Source organism: Petromyzon marinus, chromosome 15 (assembly GCF_048934315.1).
Source record: "Petromyzon marinus isolate PM22_M1 ecotype Great Lakes invasive population chromosome 15, UKy_Petmar_22M1.pri1.0, whole genome shotgun sequence".
Lineage (NCBI taxonomy): Eukaryota > Metazoa > Chordata > Hyperoartia > Petromyzontiformes > Petromyzontidae > Petromyzon > Petromyzon marinus.
Window position 1 is genome coordinate 9,041,986 of NC_133681.1, and position 26,570 is coordinate 9,068,555.

Below are 26,570 nucleotides of genomic sequence, written 5' to 3' on the forward strand. Positions count from 1 at the left end.
CCAGGGTCAACGGCGGCGTGGTGTATTCCGCAAATATGTCCGACTGTGAGAGCGGGCACACGCCGGCGTGAGCAGGTTAAACGTTGAGTTTTATAAGGGCACCACGGGGTGACCAGCCCCTCCATACCCTCCCCACCCAGCCCCTCCCCACCCTCCCCACCCAGCCCCTCCCCACCCTCCCCTCCCCACCCAGCCCCTCCCTCCCCACCCAGCACCTCTCCACCCTCCCCTCTCCACCCAACCTCACCCCTCCCATTTTTGGATGCACGACGGGCGGACACAATAATCCCCTGTGGGCTGGTGTAACCAGGAGGTTCCTACCAGTAGTAACGTGTTATCCTTGAGGCATTTGTGGACGGCGCCTTACAGATACATGTGCATTATTCTTATCAGCCAAATAATGAGTGCTTAAATATGAACGGTCTCTCGCATTCTACCGGAAGAATACAAAAAAAGACAGCATCCAAATTATTGTGAAAAAATGTCATGATCACTTGCGTAAGTGGTGCTGTTAATTAATTTAGGTTCCAGCCAAAACTGAAAAAAGTGTTCACTGTATAATACATTGTGTGATTACTGCGAGATTGTTTCAACAGTGAAAATCACTTACGTAGGGTATACTGCATGCTATACGCACCAACACATTTCATATTAAAGCATATATCAAGTTGACGAAATGTCGACCGTTTGTCAATTAAGTTAAGCATGCCCTATTGCGTATTTATTACAATAGAGCTGTCATGGTTGTTAGAATTACATTTGATTGCAATATTTGATCACAGCGCAGGCAATAATTAGCTTCATAAATCTAGAATCTAACCAGGCTATGTTCAGCATCAAAAACACTGAGAAATATCTCAGCAATTCAGCCGAACTTTAACGCTTTATGCTGTCATGTAGTTTTCATTTTTTTGAAACTGTAAAAATGAAACATTTGGATTACCCAACGTGTATACGTTCATTATACAAGTAAAAACTAAACATTCAGTAAGCTACGTTCATTGTAACAATTGGTTAGCACATGACACTATTGTAAATGCACTTGAGAACCTCCGTAATTATTCAAAATTGTTTGAGTCCAAGGACACAAACCTCAGCAACTGTGGTTTTAATTTCCACCTGGTTGCATCTCTGCATCGTTTGCAGTCATCGAGCCGTTTGAGTTAAAATTTGAAAGACACAAACACGGCCGGGCAGTTTGATTCACAGCAGGCGGATTGGTGGTTAATTCAGAGGCTGTAAAGATACCACTTGGTTTAACACGTAGGCTTTCGCGACCAATATTATTCATAATAACGGTTTTTGGGTTAGATCGCGTTTATTTATAAATGTGTCGTAACCCTCCACCACCCGACACGGCCAATCAGCAAAAAAGTGTCACGTTGACAAAAGACAAATAATTCACTACTTTAGCCCACCGGTGTGTTGAAGAGTGAACTGTAAATGTGGATTCACTCTTCAACACCGGTGGGCTAAAGTAGTGAATTATTTGTCTTTTGTCAACGTGACACTTTTTTGCTGATTGGCCGTGTCGGGTGGTGGAGGGTTACGACACATTTATAAATAAACGCGATCTAACCCAAAAACCGTTATTATGAAAGATACCACTTATTTCAGAAAATCCAGGAGGGATGCCGATGATCACGATAATGACGATGACGACAATGATGATAGCAAGCGATGACGACGACGACGATAGCGGTGACGACACTTTGTTGAGTTGACCTCAACTGAAACTTGACCGACCGACCAGCAGCCCATGTGTTACAGCGTAGGAGATGCCCTGCACTCTGTTTTGTCCTCGAAGATCCTGTTATGTGGCAAAAAAACTGTCCGCATAAGTTAATCGAACTCGCAGGATAATTGCTCCACATTATCCGGAGCTATTTCGCGGAAAAAAATATGTTGCCACCGGTGACTCCTATTATCCGTGGTTATTTATAGGATAATTCATGGGGCGTATATCCTAATATCAGTGTTTATCCGCAGAATCCTGTGAGATGATGTTGATGGATTGATGGTGGTGATTAAGATGATGATGTTGGAGTTGAAGATGATGATGATGATGACGGCAATGATGGTAGGTAACACCCGCAGTCGATTCCTATTCGAAGAGTCGAGTGGCAAATTGCTCCTGTCATCTGAGTTTATTTGTAGAGAGGCAGCAGTCCTGAAGTGATCGAATGACATTTTATAACGACTCGAGTGAGCGATGTCTGACGATTGTGAGTGGAGAGTCTCAGAGGAGAGTCTGCTGAGGGTCAGGTGAGCGTTTGGTGGACGGTCTACATAAGGCTACGATTTTGGCACGGAGATCGTGAATCTGAATAAACTTTTAGAAGTGGCTTGAGGTGCATGCGAGATTCGGCACTTCCTTCATTTCCTTTCGGGGGGATTGGGAGGCGGGGGTGACTTTATTCAAACATGCAAACGGTAATTTTAACGGCTTATTCACGGAATTTTTCTCATTTATTTTTGTTATTACAAATATTCATACCGGTTTTAGGTGGGGACGCCCTCCTCCCAACTTATCCCGTGGCCACTCGACGAATGCACCTTTTCTTTATTTTCTATTTCCCGCCACCCGCGAATTCTCTACCGGCAATTATTACTGCCGCCAATAACGTAGCCTTAAGTCGCGAGCCCGGTGAGGGTGTGCCTCGCCGCCGGCCCCTCCGCTTGCGTGCGTTCCCCTACCGCGCGCGGCAGCTACGCCTTGACCCCGTTGAGCGCGTTCGAGGCGACGAGGAAGGGCGCCCTCCTGCGTGTGCTGCTCTTGCCCAGGGGGAACGGCGTCTCCGGCTGCTGCGGCCCAGCGGCGCCCCGACCCTTCATGGCGCGGTACCGCGCCGCGACGTCCTGCCAGTCCATGGCGTCCTCGATCCGCGTCGGTCCGTGCTGACCTCTGCCCCGGTGAACGCCTGCGAGGGTGGCACGCGCGCACACGCACACGTGCGTACAATCGCACAACGCACACGTGCGTACAATCACAACGCACACGTGCGTACAATCACAACGCACACGCACACGTGCGTACACTCGCACACGTGCGTACAATCGCAACGCACACGCGCACGTGCGTACACTCGTGTGTGTGCCACTGGTGGGCAGATTGCCCAAGGCAGACACGTGACTGTGTGCCACTAATCTAGAAAGTGCAAGGATACAGGTTGAACCTGCATCATAGTGCAGTGTGCTAACCACTTATTTAGCACCTGCAACATGTCGCTTTTCTCAAGCAGGTGTACAAGATTCCACGTTCCCATGGCAGAAGCTGCTCTCTGTAGGGTGGCCACTGTTAGATCCCCACGAAGTGGGCTTTTGTTTATTAGCCTCCAAATGGGATGATAGGCTAAAACCTCAATAACCCGGCAAGAGGAAAGCAAAGCCCTCTGTCTTCACCATGCGCAGAGGGCATGCATCTAATGCAATCACGAACCCCTTGAGTAGCCCAGCAGGACGCGAGGGGATCAGTGGTATATTACTGTATTAACGAAATCAGCTTAGCCTGTATTAATTCCTGGAACACACTGCCCTGCCTTTGACAAGCACCCCAAGTTCAGTGTGTGTGCGCGTCCAGCAAACGTAGCAGAACCTTGTGTGTGCACGTGCACGTGTGTGTGTGTAACCCCGGTAGTGTAGCGTTTAACGCGCTGCTCTATGAACCCGGCGACCCGGGTTCGATTACCGCTCACGGCCAAAACCAGTGGCGATTATCTGAACCGGTCCTGGGCCTCCCCTAGGTCGACTCAGCCTCAAGTGAGTACCTGGTGCGGTGTGTAAACATCGCCACTAGGGAGACAAAGGCGGTCGGGCGTGGTGCTTGCCCACCCATCCACCTCGTGTACCGTTTCGGCCATCATAGGTGCTCGCTAACAGCACTTGCCCCTACAGTCTGTTAAGGCTACACGGGGGATCTTTGTCTTTGTGTGTGTAACCCCCCCCCCCCCCCCCCCCAATGCAAGCGGGGCTTTGAAAGCCACGTAGCCGTACGGAAGTCCTTCATCTGGGATTGGTGCTGGAATGCAGCCGGCATGCTCAAGTGTCGCCGTGCTGATACACACAGATTGCTACACGCTGTGGGTTGCAGTGCGATGTCGAGGCGAGTTCAGGACGCATTGTTCAAGCCACTGCAGGTGCCGACGATTCTCTCTGCATTCAACCTGCCCCTCCTCCTTCAAGTCCAGGCTCACTCTTTCTCTTCCGCCAATGATTGACTATCTCCTCACTAGAATGCATATACTATATATATACTACCGTCAGCATGATGCACATGTCGACGTGTTTTGTTGAGCGTCTTGAGATGCAGTTCCGCTCAGACGCTGTATAAATCCGAATTGCGTTGCATTGTATTCAATGTATGTATGTCGAACTTCTTTCGCACCGTACGTAGCCAACCCGAAGTGTGAATGTTCACAATGTCAATGTTCTCAATGTTAATGTTGTTCATAATGTTAATGTTCACAATGTCAATGTTCACAATGTCAATGTTCACAATGTCAATGTTGTTCACAATGTCAATGTTCACAATGTTGTTCACAATGTCAATGTTCACAATGTGAATGTTCACAATGTCAATGTTCACAATGTTAATGTTCACAATGTTAATGTTCACAATGTTGTTCACAATGTCAATGTTCTCAATGTTAATGTTGTTCACAATGTTAATGTTCACAATGTCAATGTTCACAATGTCAATGTTCACAATGTCAATGTTGTTCACAATGTTAATGTTCACAATGTCAATGTTCACAATGTTAATGTTGTTCACAATGTCAATGTTCACAATGTTGTTCACAATGTCAATGTTCACAATGTCAATGTTCACAATGTCAATGTTCACAATGTCAATGTTCACAATGTTAATGTTCACAATGTTGTTCACAATGTCAATGTTCTCAATGTTAATGTTCACAATGTCAATGTTCACAATGTCAATGTTCACAATGTCAATGTTCACAATGTTAATGTTCACAATGTGAATGTTCACATTGTTAATGTTCACAATGTTGTTTACAATGTCAATGTTCACAATGTCAATGTTCACAATGTCAATGTTCACAATGTTAATGTTCACAATGTCAATGTTCTCAATGTTGTTCACAATGTCAATGTTGTTCACAATGTGAATGTTCACAATGTCAATGTTCTCAATGTCATTGTTCACAATGTCAATGTTCACAATGTTAATGTTCACAATGTTAATGTTCACAATGTCAATGTTCTCAATGTTAATGTTGTTCACAATGTTAATGTTCACAATGTCAATGTTCACAATGTCAATGTTCACAATGTCAATGTTGTTCACAATGTTAATGTTCTCAATGTCAATGTTCACAATGTTAATGTTGTTCACAATGTCAATGTTCACAATGTTGTTCACAATGTCAATGTTCACAATGTCAATGTTCACAATGTCAATGTTCACAATGTTAATGTTCACAATGTTAATGTTCACAATGTTGTTCACAATGTCAATGTTCTCAATGTTAATGTTGTTCACAATGTTAATGTTCACAATGTCAATGTTCACAATGTCAATGTTCACAATGTTAATGTTGTTCACAATGTCAATGTTCACAATGTTGTTCACAATGTCAATGTTCACAATGTCAATGTTCACAATGTCAATGTTCACAATGTCAATGTTCACAATGTTAATGTTCACAATGTTGTTCACAATGTCAATGTTCTCAATGTTAATGTTCACAATGTCAATGTTTACAATGTCAATGTTCACAATGTCAATGTTCACAATGTTAATGTTCACAATGTGAATGTTCACATTGTTAATGTTCACAATGTTGTTCACAATGTCAATGTTCACAATGTCAATGATCACAATGTCAATGTTCACAATGTTAATGTTCACAATGTCAATGTTCTCAATGTTGTTCACAATGTCAATGTTGTTCACAATGTGAATGTTCACAATGTCAATGTTCTCAATGTCATTGTTCACAATGTCAATGTTCACAATGTTAATGTTCACAATGTCAATGTTCTCAATGTTGTTCACAATGTCAATGTTGTTCACAATGTGAATGTTCACAATGTCAATGTTCTCAATGTCATTGTTCACAATGTCAATGTTCACAATGTTAATGTTCACAATGTTAATGTTCACAATGTCAATGTTCACAATGTCAATGTTCACAATGTTGTTCACAATGTCAATGTTCTCAATGTTGTTCACAATGTTAATGTTCACAATGTCAATGTTCACAATGTTAATGTTGACAATGTTAATGTTCACAATGTCAATGTTCTCAATGTCAATGTTCACAATGTCAATGTTCACAATGTTGTTCACAATGTTAATGTTCACAATGTCAATGTTCACAATGTGAATGTTCACATTGTCAATGTTCACAATGTCAATGTTCTCAATGTCAATGTTCTCAATGTTAATGTTCACAATGCCAATGTTCACAATGTTGTTCACAATGTTAATGTTCACAATGTCAATGTTCACAATGTGAATGTTCACATTGTCAATGTTCACAATGTCAATGTTCTCAATGTCAATGTTCTCAATGTTAATGTTCACAATGCCAATGTTCACAATGTCAATGTTCACAATGTCAATGTTCACAATGTCAATGTTCACAATGTCAATGTTCTCAATGTCAATGTTCACAATGTGAATGTTCACATTGTCAATGTTCACAATGTCAATGTTCACAATGTCAATGTTCACAATGTCAATGTTCTCAATGTCAATGTTCACAATGTAAATGTTCTCAATGTCAATGTTCACAATGTTAATGTTCATAATGTCAATGTTCAAAATGTGAATGTTCACATTGTTAATGTTCGTAATGTCAATGTTCTCAATGTTAATGTTCACAATGCCAATGTTCACAATGTCAATGTTCACAATGTCAATGTTCACAATGTCAATGTTCTCAATGTCAATGTTCACAATGTCAATGTTCACAATGTCAATGTTCACAATGTCAATGTTCACAATGTTGTTCACAATGTCAATGTTCTCAATGTTGTTCACAATGTTAATGTTCACAATGTCAATGTTCACAATGTTAATGTTGACAATGTTAATGTTCACAATGTCAATGTTCTCAATGTCAATGTTCACAATGTCAATGTTCACAATGTTGTTCACAATGTTAATGTTCACAATGTCAATGTTCACAATGTGAATGTTCACATTGTCAATGTTCACAATGTCAATGTTCTCAATGTCAATGTTCTCAATGTTAATGTTCACAATGCCAATGTTCACAATGTTGTTCACAATGTTAATGTTCACAATGTCAATGTTCACAATGTGAATGTTCACATTGTCAATGTTCACAATGTCAATGTTCTCAATGTCAATGTTCTCAATGTTAATGTTCACAATGCCAATGTTCACAATGTCAATGTTCACAATGTCAATGTTCACAATGTCAATGTTCACAATGTCAATGTTCACAATGTCAATGTTCTCAATGTCAATGTTCACAATGTCAATGTTCTCAATGTCAATGTTCACAATGTAAATGTTCTCAATGTCAATGTTCACAATGTTAATGTTCATAATGTCAATGTTCACAATGTGAATGTTCACATTGTTAATGTTCATAATGTCAATGTTCTCAATGTTAATGTTCACAATGCCAATGTTCACAATGTCAATGTTCACAATGTCAATGTTCACAATGTCAATGTTCTCAATGTCAATGTTCACAATGTCAATGTTCACAATGTGAATGTTCACATTGTTAATGTTCATAATGTCAATGTTCACAATGTTAATGTTCACAATGTTAATGTTCACAATGTGAATGTTCACATTGTCAATGTTCACAATGTCAATGTTCACAATGTCAATGTTCACAATGTCAATGTTCTCAATGTCAATGTTCACAATGTAAATGTTCTCAATGTCAATGTTCAGAATGTGAATGTTCACATTGTCAATGTTCTCAATGTCAATGTTTACAATGTTAATGTTCACAATGTCAATGTTCACAATGTCAATGTTCTCAATGTCAATGTTCACAATGTAAATGTTCTCAATGTAAATGTTCACAATGTCAATGTTCACAATGTCAATGTTCACAATGTAAATATTCTCAATGTCAATGTTCTCAATGTCAATGTTCACAATGTGAATGTTGTTCACGATGTCAATGTTCACAATGTCAATGTTCTCAATGTTAATGTTCACAATGTCAGTGTTCACAATGTCAATGTTCACAATGTCAATGTTCACAATGTGAATGTTGTTCACGATGTCAATGTTCTCAATGTCAATGTTCATGATGTTAATGTTCACATTGTTAATGTTCACAATGTTGTTCACAATGTCAATGTTCACGATGTCAATGTTCACAATGTCAATGTTCTCAATGTTAATGTTCACAATGTCAGTGTTCACAATGTCAATGTTCACAATGTCAATGTTCACAATGTGAATGTTGTTCACGATGTCAATGTTCTCAATGTCAATGTTCACGATGTTAATGTTCATAATGTGAATGTTCACAATGTCAATGTTCTCAATGTGAATGTTCACAATGTCAATGATCACGATGTCAATGTCCAGCCATAATTATTCAAACGTGAGTCCAAGGACACAATGTGATTTGTTTAATATCATCATTGTCCTCATCGCCTTTTATTACATAACACATTTTTTTTTAAATGAGCAAGGTTAAAAGTGAGCCTTACAAATGGTCCTATTAGTGAATAGAAGGTATTTTTAGTGGGTGACAAGAGGGGATTTCAGAGAGCATAGGGCCTTTTATCAGGCAGAGGCATTTTTAGTGGCTAGACACAATGTCCCGAGCAAGGTTAACCTTTACAGGGCAGAGGGGGTTGCAAGTAGGTAAGGCGACATTACAAATTGAAAAGATTCTGTTGGATTTTTATTGACTAAAGGTGTAACTAGGAAGAGGGCAACGCTTGCTTGTGGCCCGTTTAGCTACACTGACCCTGCAGGTTGTGGGGAAGTGAATCAAGGACATTTAGTACGTGTGGCAGCACGCAATGGAACGAGCATGGGGGTGGGGTGGGAGTTCAACTCGATCGGCAGTCCTGAGCCAGTGGTGAAACGTTTAATTTGTTGAAAAAGGTGGTGGTGAGAACTCAAGAGACCAGGATGAGTCATTTGCAAGAGTGGCCTGGGTCACCGTACAGATGGGATAGCCACTGTTATTACTCACGTGGTGAAGATCATATTGTTGAGCGAACGGGGACGATGGGTTGATTTTACCACGAACTGGAATTTACGGACCGTTGGTGATAAAATACACATTTTATTGTACATAGTCCAACATAATGCAGCAATTTTATTTGTTTATTTACTTTCAGGAAAGTTTCCAGGAACATTTTTAGAAAGTTTCTGGCACACGTGGTGCAACCGAATCACCATCGTCCAAAATCTAGAGAAACATCCTCATCGTAATCACCATGATCACATTGGTGACAATGATCACGACAGGTGTGCAATACAGTGGTGCAAATGTGCACACTGCACCAGGCATCCCCATTAGGGCTGAATTTGATTGTGGGAAAGCTCGGAGCAGGAGCCACTGATCTTTGCCAGAACATGTTCAGGGCCATCTCATTCACCTCTTTTCCACTGTGAAACCGAACCGTGCCGGGGCTGTGCCAAGCCAACCCGCGAAAGCAGCTGCCGTTATAACAACATTTTGGTGGGGACGACGGCCAAAATATCCGATGCGCACGGTGTGTAGTTGTACCCAACTTCACGTACGTATGCATGTCGAACTTCCTTCGCGCCCTACGTAGCCAATCGCGCCAATCGGTACCGACCACGTGGCCGGTGGCCGGAGACGGCAAACGAAAGGCGTTTTGTCCGCCGCTACAGCCGCTGCGATGGATAAGCGACGGTGGTAAAAACGAGGAGGGGGGGGGCGGGGGGAGAGGCCTTACCGTCGGGCGTGACTCTCGCGCTGCGCCGCGTCAGCGACTCTGCCCACGTGCCCGGGTGGCGCTGCAGGTCCATGCAGCACGTGTCGGAGACGCCGTCGAACTGCGCGACGTCGCTCGACGGCTCCGCTCGGCACAGCTTGCCTGCGCCCACGGGGCAAAGGGCTGCGTCGTTAACCCTTCCGCCCCGTTCCGAGAAACCTGCAAGTTGCAGGGTTTGCATGTTCTGCCACAAGTACGTGTGGTTAATGCAGACTTGACGCCTTGCAAAAAAGGTGCCTGTTTGGTGTTTGAACACCTGCTTTATTGGCAGTAAGGCTCAAGCCTATTATTATTTTTCCATTAGGGTGGTCCAGTTCACCATTAATTTTCGAGAGGCGTAGCGCCGCTGTTTCTAAAGGCGACGCGACCGCGCTCAACGATAGCCGGAGCCAAACTGTGCCACGCGCCCTCCCGATTCCGTTCCGTCGACGTACGTAAACGTACGTTGCTGTGCGCGTACGTCATCGGAACGGGAAAGGGTGAAGTTGTGCGGTGCCCCGGCAAGGGACGGAGTGGGGGCGGCCTCGCCGAAGGCAAGCGGCGTTGGCGGTGGGGCCGACGGCTCCAAATGTTTGGTGGGGTGACGACGGCGGTGCCGAGGTAGTGCGGGCGGGCTGGGGGGGGCGGGGGGGGGCGGGGGGGGGACGGGGCTGGGTTGCGAACACGGGTGTCGCGAGGAGCCGAGAGCTCGAAGCGAAACGGGCACGCGCGTTACCCCTGCGCCGGCAGCAAACGGCGACGTATTGGAAGACGTTGGTGAAGAGGTTGAGGGGCGACGCGGCGGACGACTTGCGCTTCATGTCTCGGATGAGCATGGCTCTGCCGAACTTCCACTCGGTGTCGGACTGCGCCTGGATGCGCTGGTACGTGTCGCTCATCATCGCGATCAGGAGGTTTATCAAAACGATGGAGGTCACGATGAGGTACACGCCGAAGACTATCTGGACGATGACGATGGTGAAAGGGGGCGACCGGCTGATGCTCGGCAGGTTTTCGGGCTCCACGAGTCCGAACAGGGCGAAGAAGAGCAGCACAACGACGTCGAGGGGGCTCTGCACGCGCGTCGCGTCGTCCGCGTCGCCGCTCGCGCTCACGTTCTCGGCCGTCTTGTTCTTCGGCGCCGGGTAGACGGGCTGGTAAACGGCGGTCAGGTGGAGCGTGAAGGCCGTGTGGAAGAGCGCCAGGATGATGCCGAACCGGGCGAGGTCCTTCATCAGGTCGCGGATGATGATGGCCCAGGGCCCGAAGAGGTGGTGGAACGTGAGGAACTCGAGGAACTGGATGAAGCACAGCGTCATCGCCACCGCCAGGAACATGTTGCGCGCGTAGAGGGTCTCGAGCCGCCCGTCCGTGCCGGCCGGGTAGGCGAACGCGAGCAGGTGGGACACGAAGCTGATGGCCGCGATGACCAGGATGATGACGCGGATCCAGGCGAGGCCCGCCCTCTCGCCGGGGTCCGTGAGCTCGGACACGAGCATTCCCGTGAGCCACGACAGCAGCAGCCACTCGTTCCACGAGGGCAGCAGGCGGCCGAGGAACACGGGGCTGAGCGGGGGCCACGCGACCGTGAGCATGAACAGCAGGATGAGGAAGATGTGCGACGCCAGGTGGCTCATGAACTTGATGATGGGGATCTTGTTGAAGCGGCTGCGCAGCGGCAGCGAGAAGGCGAGCCACACCGGCGGGCACACCAGGAAGGCGAGGAACAGCAGCGACAGCTTCCAGTCGGCCCAGCCCAGGTCGCCGTACCACACGTCGGTGAGGTAGCGCTGCACGGCCGGGTGGGCCACCACCTCCTTCTGCTCGCACTCGATGAGCACGTCCAGCAGGCTGGTGGCGCGGTGGTCGACGGCGCGCAGCAGCACGCCGGCACTGTGGTCGCCCGAGGCCATGGCGAGCAGCTCGACGGCGAGGCCCTCGCAGAACTTGGCGGCGCGCTGCAGGTCCACGGAGCGCTCCTTGTAGCGCAGCGACGTGAGGCCGAAGGCACGCGACAGCTTGACGGCCGTCTCCAGCGGCGCGGCCGAGCGCAGAACCAGCTCCTCCATGAGCCGCGTGCTGCTCTGCTGCTTGCCGCACACCATGAGGTCGAAGATGAACTGCGCGGGCGAGAGCGTGGCACGCGGGGCACCGCGTGAGCGAGGACCTTGTGGATTCGCATTTTAGTTGTTTAGGGGCTAAAGATGGCTCGGCGGCTCGATGCGCCGGACGTGGCATCCCGTCCCAACCGTTCCGTTGCTCTACTGCAGCCTAGGGCAAGGGAACCCCCGGCGGTGGCAGCTGCCCCCGCCCCTGTGTGGCGCAAAGTCAGCGGAGCACCGGACGATCAATGGGAACTAATCTGCCAGTATGGGGGGGGGGAGGAGGGGGGCAATATTGCTTCGTGGCTTTTCACAGTTATGTAATCTGCAGGTAATTTACGTGCAATATTAAGCAGGTCCACCGCTGGGCTTGGACCACGAACCTCTGCAACAAGCGGCAACTGCGCTACGGCTCGGCCGTGTCAGTCTCTCTGTTCAAATGAGCAATGGGGAGGCGATTGCCCTCATTGGCAACTCCAAGTGGCTGATGGCATTTCAACATTGCAGTGATGGGGACCAGCCTATCCATTGAATGACCACTGTTGACTATTCAGACAACCGTCATCAATCTATCAACCCCGATGGGGCATTGAGTCGAGTTGACCATCAAACCAGGATTTGAATTTGCAACCTTTTGATTGTAAATAGTACTAACCGGCCTGATTGATACCATGCCACAATCAGAAGACTGCGACTGCAAATTCTGGTCAGGGGCTAAAAAATAAACTCCAGTGTCAATGAAACGAGCACCACTTTGTGGGACATTAACAGTGGATATTCAACGGATATTCTGGCCTCTGTCATGCAAATGTGGAGCTCCCACCACGAGTTAAGGGCCATACAGAATTGAGTGCCACCCCTACCATCAATTGAGAGCGGGGACCAGTATACCCCTTTTCCACTGGCACATCCGAGCCACTCCGGCACAGGGCTGGAGTGGCAAGGGGGCTTTCCACTGGCTGCTTGACACGCTCATCTCACAAGACACCTGAATTTGGCTCGAGGCCAAGCAAGGCCTGGGGTGCGACTTATGACCCATTCATTGCGTGCGACATCAGTCAGCACGTAGTGTGGACACGAGGTCATCTACAGGGGTCTCTCATTTAGTTCGCTGTGCGTGACGTCAGCGGCACGGCTCGGTTTCTGCAGTGGAAATTTTTTTTAATAATCTGGCACCTCCTGAGGTGCTCTAAGCTGGTCCGGAACGGCCCTGGCACGGCTGGGTTGCACAGCGGCATCGAGGTAGTATACACGAGGCTATTGTACGAGCCATTTGTGTTCGTTGTAAACACAAATTAACACAACCACGAGCGAGCAACGTTTGGAAGCAGGGAATCCCCTCCCGTACCTCTCGGTCCTCGAGCAGCCGGAGCGTGTTGTGGCCCCGGTGCAGGAGGAAGCTCACCACGTCCTGGTGGTTGCTGGATGCGGCGTACTGGATGGCCGTCTTGCCGTCTTTGCACTCGGCGGCCGGGGAGGCCCCGCTCTCGATGAGCAGCTGCACCACGGGCAGGAAGCCGGCCTTGGCCGCGAAGATGAGCGCTGTCCAGCCGAGCTGGGGGGACGGCGGGGACCGAGGGACGGGCGACAGGCAGCGCGCAAGACATAAGAGGTAGGCAGACAGACAGATGAGGGGAAAGATCAAGGGACAATCAGGCAGAGAGGCAGACAAAACGACAGGTAGACACTCTTTTTTGGTATATGTTTACTGCTGGAGACAAATCAGCCTTCAGTAGGCGGATGGCGATGAGGAAGGTGTGGCTACAAGTTGGTGTCTTGCTGCAGCAAGCCAAGCATCACACCACGAAACTGACAAGAGACAACGTGCTGACATCGATGGCCTTGGCAACGATGACGTCTCGATCTTCATCTGGAGACGCACCGTGCGTGTTTAATTGTCGGGAAACCTGCGTCAATTTAACAACAACAACAAAAACACTGCTGGAAAGATTCCCTTAATTTATGTGCAGTTTAGGGCGCATTGTGACATCAAGGATGTTGAGCCCACCAGAATCCGATATAAACTCTTGTTGTTGCAGCTCTTTCTCCTATGTCAGCAGTTCTCCTGCTGTATCTGTTCCACCTGATGACGGTCGCTTGTGTTGCGCCCGAAACGTCGTGATTTAATTTATTTTATTTTATACCTACGTGACTTTACCGAAAGAACCAAAGAGTATCAAGGACGTGATTCGTGGGTGCTTTGCGTGAACTTTTTTGACCCCCACTGACGAGTTCATGGCCTATCTCTTCTGGAGCGATGGAAAATTAAACACCAACATCAACAGAATTGGTACTGCATTGGCAGTCGTGGAGAAGCACCAATAATAATAATAAAACACATTCGTCAGTAACACTCCGCTAAAGTAGAATAAACCATTGGTAGCAGAGATACATATCTGCGATGATGTAATGATATTATGTGATGTAATGATATTATGTGATGTTTTCTCGATAGGGCAGTGTTGTTGACGTCTAAGTTGATTTTTTTTTCGACTGATGAGAGGTCGATCGAACGTCCGTGGCACTGGTGGGGCACGGGGAGTCGCCCCAACAGAGTACACATGGCGAGAGTGATCACGGTAAAAAAAACACTTTTATTTTTGCTCTTTTTCAGAAGCGACCTGGCCACAAAACGATAGCTCGATCAAGTGGCTTGTGGAAATGTACAGCAGCCAAATACTGGAAACGCAACGTTGATTCTAAATGTGGAGGGAAAACTGGAGGAGGATCCCGGAGAAAAAATCCATGCGACCAAGGGGAGAGAGAAACATGCACATACCAAATATACAGGCGTCAGTGTGTGTGTGTGTGTGGGGGGGGGGGGGTGGGTGATCAAGAGTGTATCACGCTGTAATGATGGGAGCACGTGGACGAGATGAGCACGCAACCCCACGTTAATTTTAGTCGGGGGGGGGGGGGGGGGTGGATGGAATGGGGTGGACTCTTCCCGACTCCTTAGCGTCGCTCTTCTCGTGCCTGCCGCGGACAGGTCCGCTCCAGGTACCTTGTCGATCCCGTTGATCTCGGCTCCCTGGCCCAGCAGCACCCGCACCATCTCGCAGTGGCCCCCCGAGGCCGCCAGGTGGAGGCAGGTGCGACCGCTCTTGTCGCGCACGTGCAGCTGGGACGCCGACTTGCTGAGCAGGAGCCCCACCACCGCTGTGTGGCCGCTCTGCGCCGCCAAGTGCAACGGGGTGGCTCCCTACGGCAGGAGAATCATCGTCGTCGTCGTCGTCGTTACCGTCGTCGTTACCGTCGTCGGGTGTGAACGAGCAGCACAGTCGCCATCGGTCGTCATCATCAGGAGTGTGGCTTCCGAGAGCGACAATCAAAATCGTTATCGATCATCGTGATCATCATTCTCGAATCTTCAGCACATGAGTGCAGTTGGCAATCGCGCGGCGCAAGTCGATCACGAAGGCTGCTGAGGTAGCCTCGAAGGCGTCGAGACGTTGCTGTGTGGCTTCACCCAGCGAGATACTTTGCGAGCGGTTTTCCAAATGTGGACCCGCGAAGACGGCACGGCAGACGGCAGACACTTTTACGAATCGGCATCACGGGAGCTTTTTTAATGTCCACTGCGAAGCGGAGGCCGTGCATTTTTTTGCCGTTGGTCTACACGCTCGTTAATGTGGAACGCTCTTCCCTTAGACCTCAGAAAATCCGACTCCCCTGGTCGCCTTTAAAGCTAGGACTGCAAGAGCATTCGTGAAGTTTTATGACAAAAAAAAGAAATAACTCCTGCTGATTCCGTGACAAATCCAACGCACGTGTTTGAATGGGTTCTCTCTTTCTGCGCACCGCATATGGTAATGCTCTTGTGCTCTTTCTGTGAGCTATTGGCTCTTGGTGAGTTTCCTCTTGTTGCAGCTGTGAATCCGGCCCGTTTGTGAATTGTGCACCGAATACATATAGCTGGCCGTGACACGAGTGAGTGAATGATGCGCCTGTTAATGGTGTTCTAGAATAGCTAGATAGCTCAAATATGTCACATATCCTACTGTTAGAGCCTATAACAGGCCGTCCCCACTTTTACGACGTTACAATGCGTTTCTGAAAACGACGTCGTAAATCGAACCCTATTTTTCCCATAGACAGTAGAAACGGCAGAAACATCTCTTGTCGAAGTATTTTTCCGTTTATCAGCCATATTTAACAGGGTTTAAAAGGTAAAAATCCACACACAAACACACCAAGTCACATCGCAAGCCAGACTGACTCTGTTCAAGTGTGTTCAGTCGTGTCGGAAGATGTGTCGTAAATCGATCTAAGGTGGCATGTAAACGTCGTAAATGTGGATCGTCGTAAACCGAAACACACCTGTACATCTAACAAAAAAAATACCGAATTTTTTTTTGTATAAAATAAATGTATGCCCTGGGCTGAATCGGAGGTAAAATATTTTGAACTTTTTATTTTATAAACCCAGGCCTACAAAAGTGGTTTTGAAGGTGCATTATCATCATCATCATCAGCAGCCATTGTCTATCGACTGCCAGATTTAGGCTTCCTCCAGGCCCGATCCTGCTGCTTTCCACCTCGCTCCGGCCGCACGGTCCGATCCCGTCGCTCCGTCTCCGTGCCGGCGGTGGCCCTCTGGGCACACGTTGAGCTGCGACGGGTGGGCCCTCACCTGCAGGTTGGTTTGCGCGTCGGCCAGCACGCCCGGGTAGTTGAGCAGCAGGCGCACCAGGCCCTCGTGCCCCGACTCCGCTGCCAGATGCAGTGGAGTGAATCCTGACTGCGACACGCACAGAGAGAGCACAGAGAATGTGGGGAAGGGGCGGGGAGGAATTTAGCGCTCAGCCTTCCGATAACGCCTTGGCAACATCCACAGCCATCGTCGATGAGCAGTCCACCCACCGGCTTTGCACCCTTGGTGGTGCAAAGCCGGTGTTAAGGATAACAGTAGTGGATCTGTATTGACAACGGTGCATGTGCGTGCATGTTGCTGGTTGTGTATGTGTGTGTAACTGTACGCGTGTGCGAGCACGTTTCTGTATGTTTGTGTGTGTAATTATGAGTTGTGCGTGCCAGTCAGTCAACCCATGGCACCTGGGTCTGTCCCGTGACCTACTGCCAGCGGGAGTTCGACACCTCACGTGGCGGCCTTTAAGTGCACATAGCCTGGCACAAGCGCCGTGATGATGTCATCGCCGCTTTGGTGTGCGTGCGTGTTCTCGTATGCCTGTTCGTGCATGTTCCCATGCGGCGACGTGATATGCTCGTTATGATGATATTTGGGCCATGATCGCCGCCCTACCTCGTGCAAGTGCTCCTTGGATGACGACGACGATGACGACGACGCGTCCAGAGACACCTTTGGCGGCTGGCTCTGTACGGTTGCCGGCACCTTGGTCAGCATCTCCCGCACAATGTCTATTTGTCCAAAGTGAGCGGCCACGTGCAACGCTGTCATCCCGGTCTGTACGGCGCGACACGCGGAGGGTAGGAAACACGGGGATCTGTTAAGGGGCCGTCCATAAATGACATCACACACCTAGGCGGGGGGAGGGGTCAGACATTTGTGACGATGTGTGACGAGGGGGGTTTGAGAAATATGACGTCACATCAAAATGCGCAACTTTAAGCCAATATAGACAACACGTTCTACTTAATTAAATAGACTTTTTAATAAATGTTTTCTCCTACAACATCAGAGTGCAGCGCCACATTAAAGACGCACTACAATGGCAATAGTTTAAAGCGATTTGAAGCATGTTTTATATATTTTTTTTGGGGGGGGGGCAGAGCTTTGTGATGTCATATTTGAGGGGGGGGGGGTCTGACTTTTTGTGACGCCGTGTGACGAAGGGGGGGGGCGGGGGGAGTCAAAACTCGTCCAAAATCGCGTGACGTCATTTACGGACGTCCCCTAATGGACAGCGTTTTAGAAACCACGTTCAACGTCATCACTCGAAATCCCCTTTGCCCGACTTGCAACCAAACCGTGTCGGGGCCGCGTGCTTGTTCCTTCCCTCTGGAGCCCACGGGTGGCACGGTGACGACGGTGTGTTTGCGTCCGTGCTGACGTGGCGTCGCAGACGATGAAATGGCGTCGTTAGCGCTACCCCTTGACGCCCCCGTGCCCTTCTAAGCCCCAAGCAAGATTCATATCTCGTCTTGTGAGGCCGGCTGATCGCGGTTTTGGGTCCAGCTCGGCACGGCAAACAGCCAGTGGGCACAAGGCGCTGGCTCAGCTCCGATGATGTGCCAGCGATAAGGAGGTGAAAAAGTCAAAGTGTTACTTGATGCCTACGCTCAACTCTACTGGCAGTCCTGAGCCAGTCGTGTGAAGTCCCTAGTCCTGTGGCAGGGGGCCCAATATATATTCATAGAACAACCACTGTTATCTGCAGCAAAAATAAAATGGTACTTATTTAATTCACTCTGAAGAGATAATGGGCTGAGTCTTCCCCTGTGACCAGGTATGATCTCACAATTGAATCATTTGGCGGGACCCCGGGGTCCCGCAAAAATCAGGTCAATAATTATTATTTTTCAGTCCGCCCACTCGTGATCCTGACAGCAACGCGCCGCCCGTTAAGACTCGCACCAACAAGCGCCAGCAGGCGGCGATCAACACGATGGGCGCCACCCCACCGGCCAAACACAAGCCCGGGCGTCCGCCGCAGTCGCACGCGGCGACGACGCCCTCCGGTCAGCTGTCGATCCTCAGCTTCTTTGCCAAGGCGAGCCCGCCCCCCAGGCGGTGAATTTAACGTGTTTTATGTAATTTTTCAACTTTTTACGAAACTTAGTGCCCCGAGTAGCTCTCGACAAGGCGAATCGATTGACACTAGTTTTGTTGTCGGTAAGGCAAGACTCGTGTCGCTACGCGGGTTTTCCCACCCCGGGGCAGTGATGGGACCCCGGGGCAGTGATGGGACCCCGGGGTCCCGCCAATTGCTTCAATTGTCTAATTGTAAGCCACATCACCTACGACTACATCTAATATAATGTAAGTAAAAATACATTTTCGACATGGTCTTATGGTGATAATATATGCAACACACAACATATTGCGTATAGCACGACATGATTTCAGGAATACTAAGTTCGCTAAAAGCATAATGAATGACCAAAATAAATATCCCAATGTTTAGGGTTTTAAACTGCTGGGGCAATAAACATACGAATCTTAATCACATCATAATGGGCACCCATTTTATACTCAGACAACCTACGTTATGTCCCTCCCGGAAATGTTGAAATACCATTTGCCACTAGTGTGCACGCCAGGCTAGGAATCCAACTGCATCTGAGGTGCTCGAATCGTAGTTCAATGTGCAAACCACTAAATATCCTCTCTCCATACACAACGCACACAATGCACACGTGGTTACCCACCAGCATGCGTGCACAATAAGACAAACATCCCCCGTGCGGTCTACATAGGCTGTTGGGACAAGTGCTGTTAGCGAGCACCTACGAAGGCCGACACGGCCACCTTTGTCTCCCCGAGGCTGATGTTTAAACACGGTTGCAGGTACTCTACTGACTTAAAGCTAGATTAATCTAGGGGTGGCCAATCACTGGTCTAGTTGCACTGGCGTTGGCTGTGAGCGGCACTCAAACTAAGGTCGCCAGGTACGTAGAGTAGCGCGCTAACCGCGGCACCACCGCAAACGCAAATCCGATTTGAGCAGATGATTATGCCGAATGCAACGACGTGGATATTTTGCCGAAAGCCTGAGCAGTGGGTGCATCGACGTTGCTGGTGAACCTCACCTTGGTACTCGTAGCTTTGAAAGAAACGTTGTCTTTGACGGCTTCCAGCACGTTGACGTGTCCGTTTTTCGCTGCCAGATGCAATGTAGCCATGCCTTCCTGCAGTACGAGCAGAGCCACTGTTACATTGAAGCATAACCACGGTTTAACAATTGGCAACACTTGCCAACGCTGTGCATTGCAGGCAGACTGTTGAATGCCGAAAGGTTGTTGTGGTAAGAACATGGCCTCTTATCGCCCATTGCTGCACGTTAAATGTGCACTATCGGAACTGATTCATCGAGTCAAGGAATGGCCCCACAAGATGATGAAGATGATGACGATGCTGGCAGAATTGCTTCTGGCGTCACTTAAATCAGTGCATTTCACCCCGAAGTTTAGAAGTTTATTTCGATTGAATCGGGCGAGAACTCGAGGGAGAAGGGGAGTGCGCATTTTGCGAGTGACCCTGGGTAAAAAAAAAAAAAACTTTTAAGAAACACACACAAGTTGCAAAACAATGAAGCGAATAGAAATGCGTGCAAGAAACATCCGCGTCACGGAATAAATCGAAAAGCAGTTCACAGGCATTAGTCGATATTAAATCAAATTAATCCTACGAAAGTCGTGCTCGTTATCAGTTTGCTTTTAAAAATCGCTCACAAGGAAATAAAGTTACGGAAACATCACAACGGGTGGTGGGCGATTTCTGCACTCGTACTGTGAACGGGCACGGACATGCGTCAAATACAATTGCGGGTGAAGTCGTTGTACGAATTGGACACCAGTGAAAAAGAGCTTTAGAGCTCATCGGGTTCCTCCAGTATCAATACATATTCTGATTCTGTATGGAACCAGCACACGTCACTGCAGCAGTAGTCTCTATAAACAGTACACATGTTGCAGCAATGATTATAAACAATTAAACTATTAGAGCAGGGCTAGATTCAGTGAAATGAAGCACATTTTTGTTAGCACAAGACACAGCTCAAACCATTAACCTGGGGCATGTTTTCGGTTACAAATCAATGTTAATGATGAGGGCGAACGAGAATCGCGTTAGTTCTCGTACACCACTGCTCAATCGAATTCAAGTTTCAAAATTTTTTAACATGCAGCTGTTGCTGGTGTCTGAGTTAAGTCTTTCAACTCGCAGCAATCATCTATTTCCCAAGTGGCTGTCCAGATTTAAATCCGAGATCTCAGCATTGTCCACAACCGAGCCATGGGCAGCATTGCCCTTTAAACCTCTCAGTAAAAAAAGAGCTTTTTAGCGTCCGTGCGTTTCCATGAACGGATGTTTACAAAACGCAAACAAAAGGTCTTGCATGCGACCGAACGGCAGCTGAACCAACGCGCCACTCTGTCGTATTTAGAGAGCGGTCACAATGCGAACGTTTAAAAAAAGGTTTTTTAACGAGTAAGGTGCTTGGAGGTCATCGAGTGATTCAATGAGACCAATCTTGATCATTAGACCTCCTTTGCCATTACCAAAATGTAATAATAGGGGGTTTTCCCCCTTTTTTCTGGCAACAAAACTGAAACCTTTTTACGAGGATTCATGTTACTGCATTAACCACAATACCTGCAGTCAAGGACAATGCATCATATATTATCATAGTATGTTTTTTTTATTTGCATTTTGACTGCAGGTATTGTGGTTAATGCAGACATGAATCCTTGTAAAAAGGTTTCAGTTTTGTTGCCAGAAAAAAGGGGAAAAACCCCTATTATAACCAATCTTGATTTGAAGCTTCCGTGACTGCAGGAATCCATACTCTTTGGTTCTTTCGGTAAAGTCACGTAGGTAGACCGTTCGTTTGAATTGGCGGCACCAATTCCCACAATGCATGCATATACGTTGAACTTCTTTCGCACCGTACGTAGCCAACCGTGCTAATCGGAGGATATGCGTGCAGTGGGGTAGGCAGAGCCAGCGCGGCCTGAGTGAGACACACGTACGGAGTTTTCTTCTGACGCAGCGGCTCCAGCTGCCAGCAGCACCTTGACCACCTCCGCGTAGCCCCCAGCCGCGGCCAGATGCAACGGAGTTGAGTCGTTTGTCTGGGGCAGAGGCACAGCGAAGCAAAGGGGCGATTCGCGAGCGGCTCCCCTCGCGCCAAGCGTACGAGCGCCGCAATTCGGCGCATACGATGCCGGGTTCTGGCTGCTAGTCTCGAGTTGCTACCGAAGGCACTTGGCGGCTCCGTGTTAGGAACGCGAGTAGTCACCGTCACGCTCGGTGACTTTACTTGGACCCGCAGCCGCCGTCGACTGAGATAAAAACGCTTGAATTTTCAAAAACTTCCCCGACGCACGGCAGACGTCACCCGCGGCTGAGAAAACTCACAGGAGAACCGTCAGACAATGCCAACGTAGCGGGACCCTCGCGGAAAAGAGTCTCGCGATTCAAGCGAGGCTCTTCTGGGCAAACACCGGGAGGGGGGCGGGCGGGCACCTTAGCCGCCAGCTCGACGAGCGACACCAAGCGCACGTTGAAATTCTTTCGCGCCGTACGTAGCCATCCGAGCTCGTAAGGATGTGCCACGCACAAGGCCATGCAAAAAGACCCCCCGTAGAGACTGAACAGACTGTCGGGGCGAGTGCTGTTAGCGAGCACCTATGAAGGCCGTCACGGCACGACGCCCGGCCGCCTTTGTCTCCCCAGTGGTGATATTTACACACCGCACCAGTTACTCGTTTGAGGCCGAGTCATCATAGGGGAGGCCTTAATATATTCATCACCGATGTTGGCTGCGAGCGGGAATCGAACCGGGGTCACCGGATTCGTAAGGGAGCGCGCGAACCGCGACACCACACACAACGTGCACCGCCACCACAACCACGCACACAACGTGCACCGCCACCACCACCACAACCACGCACACACAACGTGCACCGCCACCACGACCACGCACACACAACGTGCACCACCACCACGACCACGCACACACAACGTGCACCGCCACCACGACCACGCACACACAACGTGCACCGCCACCACGACCACGCACACACAACGTGCACCACCACCACGACCACGCGCACACAACGTGCACCACCACCACGACCACACGCACACAACGTGCACCACGACCACGTGCACACAACGTACACCGCCACCACGACCACGTGCACACAACGTGCACCGCCACCACGACCACGTGCACACAACGTGCACCGCCACCACGACCACGTGCACACAACGTGCACCGCCACCACGACCACGTGCACACAACGTGCACCGCCACCACGACCACGCACACACAACGTGCACCACCACCACGACCACGCACACACAACGTGCACCACCGCCACCACGACCACGCACACAACGTGCATCACCACCACGACCACGCACACAACGTGCACCACCACCACGACCACGCACACACAACGTGCACCACCACCACGACCACGCACACACAACGTGCACCGCCACCACGACCACGTGCACACAACGTGCACCGCCACCACGACCACGTGCACACAACGTGCACCGCCACCACGACGCAACAACCGTACACCACACCAACCTTGTTGCGCGCGGACGTGACGCCCCCGCGGTTGAACTTGAGCAGCTCCTTGATGACGGCGACGCTGCCCTTGCCGGCGGCGATGTGAGCGCACGTGGAGCCCGACGCGTTGGCCGACGTCACCAGCTCGGGCCGCTGCTTCAGGAAGAGCTTCACCACCTCGGAGTGGTCGTTCTCCGCCGCCAGGTGCAGCGGCGTCTGTCCGTGCTGCACCCCCCCCCCCCGCCGCACACGCCACGCGGAGCGATCGGTCAGGGCGATCTTTGTCCGCCGCGATGAAAATGTACGCACAGAGAGCGCTTTCGTGTGTGCGAAACGTACAGGTTGCGTCGGTACGGTTTGAGATGCACAATGAAAAGTCTGCACGGTTTTAAATATATTAAAGAGATTATGAAATGCATCTTCAGCCCAATTTAAAAAAAAAAACTGCAACACCTTCCTTATCAGACGCCGTTCGTAGTGCACTCCGCTTGACCACAACGTCGACCGGCACGCTGCACCATGAACGCCATAAACGCTGCACCATGAACACCCTACACCTGCACCATGAATACCCTACATGTTGCACAATGAACATCTTATCCATGCAGGAACCATGGAACTAGCTTTCAAAGAGATGGGTCTTCAGCAGCCCTTTGAAACGTGAATAAACTGCCACCTTCTCTGATTTCAATTGGGAGGTCATTCCACAACCTGGGAGACAAATACTGGAAGGAGCACCCTCCCAAAATAACACTTCTCAACCGAGGAACCGCAAGGGGGCTCTGCGCACAAGCAACGGACACGAGATGTCAGGGTCGGTCTGTCGGTGCTTTTACTCGAGTCCAGGGGTTCATTGACGGCGTGAGTTGGGTCCGCGAGATTTACGAATTGGCCGAAATGCATCGTCCTGCTCCACCCTCTCCTCTTGCCGAGGCACCTGAATCTGAAGAGATCACCCGTAGGGCACAGGTGGTGTTGACAAAAAACTATCCCCTGTTCAGGCTAATGAAGCCAGACAGAATTCTAGAGGGGGAAAAAAAAATCTTCGAGCATGATACACATTTTTAATAATAAAAATAATAACAAATATATATTTTTTAATTATTGTTTATATCTACGTGACTTTACCGAAAGACCCAAAGAAGATGAATTCCTGCAGTCACAAAAGCTTTAAGTCAACATATTTAGTAATTGCACGCTTTCAGATGTGCTTCTGCGACCATCTGGAACGCTCTTCCTTCTGATATTGGAAGCCACTGGAGCTTAGAAAGGTGTAATGATAAAATAAAAGTGTGCCTTTGCCCTTACACTAAAACTCGGCACCATTTTTCACTGAAACGATATTGCCCTTTGATCAACTTGATACGACATAACAAAACCTGAGAGCAATTATTTTTTTTTGCAACGTTGAATGCTGTAAAATCAAATCCAGCTTTGTCTCAGGTATTCCAGCCCATGTAAAACAAAATGTATCGAATCGATACTACTGCGTAGGCTGTCGCGGTTCTGCTCTGTGGCTCTTGACGTGCGTTGGGATCGTGCCCGGCACAAGGTCGGACGTTTTACTCCCATGTGCTGGGAGCTTCATCAGGAAATTAATTCTTCAGTCGTGTGTGTAGAATTTAAACATCTGGCTTTTTGAATACAGGTGCAAATGGAGGCTCTAATGTATCTCGCAGCAGGATAAAGTCGGAAACTTGCAGGTGAAGAATTTCGTTTCTACAGAAGTTGCCAGCAGCTGGCAACAAAACTCGGGACATCATGCTGATCACACGGTACTATCAGAACAGACGTCGGAGAGCCAACCAGAAATCTAATCAACGTTCTGACATTGAGTTGGGCTAGCCCTGCGGTTCAGAACGGAACGCTCTGTGAGTGAGTGGCGGGCTCGCGAACAACACGTTATACCCACAATGTCAGTGGCATTGATGTCTGCGTTCAGGCGCAGGAGGCTGTTGCACACATCCAGTTGCCCATTCAAAGCTGCCAGGTGCAAGGGAGTCCTTTTGATCTGCACATCAACAGACGCACAGACGCACACAGAGCAACAAAGACTGGTAATGCAACCCCAAAGAGTGGATCTTGCAGTGCAGCAAAATCCATTGTTGTGCTGCACTCTGCTCACCCTCAGAAAGCCGCACTGACCAGTGTGGGGATGGATGGCCAGCAATCCCTGATAGCCCACAAGGCTTTTGGAAGCCCGCTCATCCAGCAGTGGATTGACATAACGGGCCGTATATATGTCCTTGTACGGGGTAGGGGGATTAACAGTTAATGTAAAGTGATGTCACAGTGGTTAGGACACTGCAGTCTGAGCCTGATTGTTTTTAACGTCTTATATGGTGTATGCATAAATTGTATAGAGCATATGCAGAATACATACTAGTTTAGCAGGTTGTGATACGAACCCAGCAAACCAAGTTCGATTCCCGCTCATGGCCAACACCAGTGACGATTATCTAAGCCGGTCCTGGCCCTCCTCCCCTAGGTCGACTCAGCCCCCAATGAGTACCTGGTGCGGTGTGTAAACATTGCCACCGGGGAGACAAAGGCGGTCGGGCGTGGTGCTGGCTACCCACCCACTCGTGTGCCGTGCCGGCCTTCATATGTGCTTGCTAACAGCACTTGCGCCAACAGTCTGTGAAGGCTAACGGAGAATATTTGTCTTTGTTTTTTATATATCCTTTTGTAAAAAAATCCAATTACCCTCCACAGCCCTTTTTTGTTTCCTGTTGAATGCCTGGGTTTGGACACCCTGTCACATCCCAAAACCCAAATTTAAAGTTTTCCTATCATTTTGAGATCAATAATCATCCTTGTGTGAATCAGACCTCTCAGCTCTTTCTAACAATGGAGATAAATGGCCTTCTACCTGGTTAAGGAAAGGAAATCAATACATTTTGAATGGAAAATCAATTGTTTTCGTCATATTTTCAATACTTTTTGTAATGGAAGTTCGGTGGGTTTTATTGCTCTCGGCATTGTTGGTACCGAAATTAAGCTTCTGGATTTTGAGTACAGCTGCATATGGATGTAAGGAATTTAATGGAAGCATAACATAAGCAACTTGGAGGCCAAGTTTTTATTAAGAAGAACTAGCTGTATCGTGGAAAGCATAGAGGTCACAAGCTTTCTCTCCAACAACTGGAGAATCTAGACAGAAGGAAGGAGGTGATAACCAGGGGTGATGGCAGCAAAGGTACCGAGTCCTCAAAATGGGTGGCGGAATCAACGATTGAAGTTCGTGGCAACAATAACCATGGCAGTCGTGATAGAAGAGTGGTACATGTGGGGAACTGACTGCCAGTGAGCGAAT

At 48.6% G+C, this 26,570-nt stretch overlaps 1 protein-coding gene across 4 annotated transcripts in view; it reads right to left on the reverse strand.

The window, feature by feature from the left end:
* Positions 1–216: 216 nt before the first annotated feature.
* LOC116942644 (uncharacterized) overlaps positions 217–26,570 on the reverse strand; it is a 100,828-nt gene continuing 74,474 nt past the window's right edge. For 3 of the 4 annotated variants that reach the window (XM_032954808.2, XM_032954807.2, XM_032954810.2), the window contains 11 exons: positions 25,167–25,265; positions 23,273–23,479; positions 21,699–21,800; positions 19,758–19,856; positions 17,290–17,451; positions 16,660–16,767; positions 15,031–15,228; positions 13,375–13,581; positions 10,661–12,044; positions 9,907–10,047; positions 217–2,921 (listed from right to left, as the gene is read on the reverse strand). In XM_032954808.2, coding sequence (XP_032810699.1) covers positions 2,710–2,921; positions 9,907–10,047; positions 10,661–12,044; positions 13,375–13,581; positions 15,031–15,228; positions 16,660–16,767; positions 17,290–17,451; positions 19,758–19,856; positions 21,699–21,800; positions 23,273–23,479; positions 25,167–25,265 — 2,919 coding nt within the window. In that variant the 3' untranslated portion in view covers positions 217–2,709. The remainder of the gene's footprint in view (positions 2,922–9,906; positions 10,048–10,660; positions 12,045–13,374; positions 13,582–15,030; positions 15,229–16,659; positions 16,768–17,289; positions 17,452–19,757; positions 19,857–21,698; positions 21,801–23,272; positions 23,480–25,166; positions 25,266–26,570) is intronic. The other variant, XM_076067273.1, reaches the window with a different exon arrangement.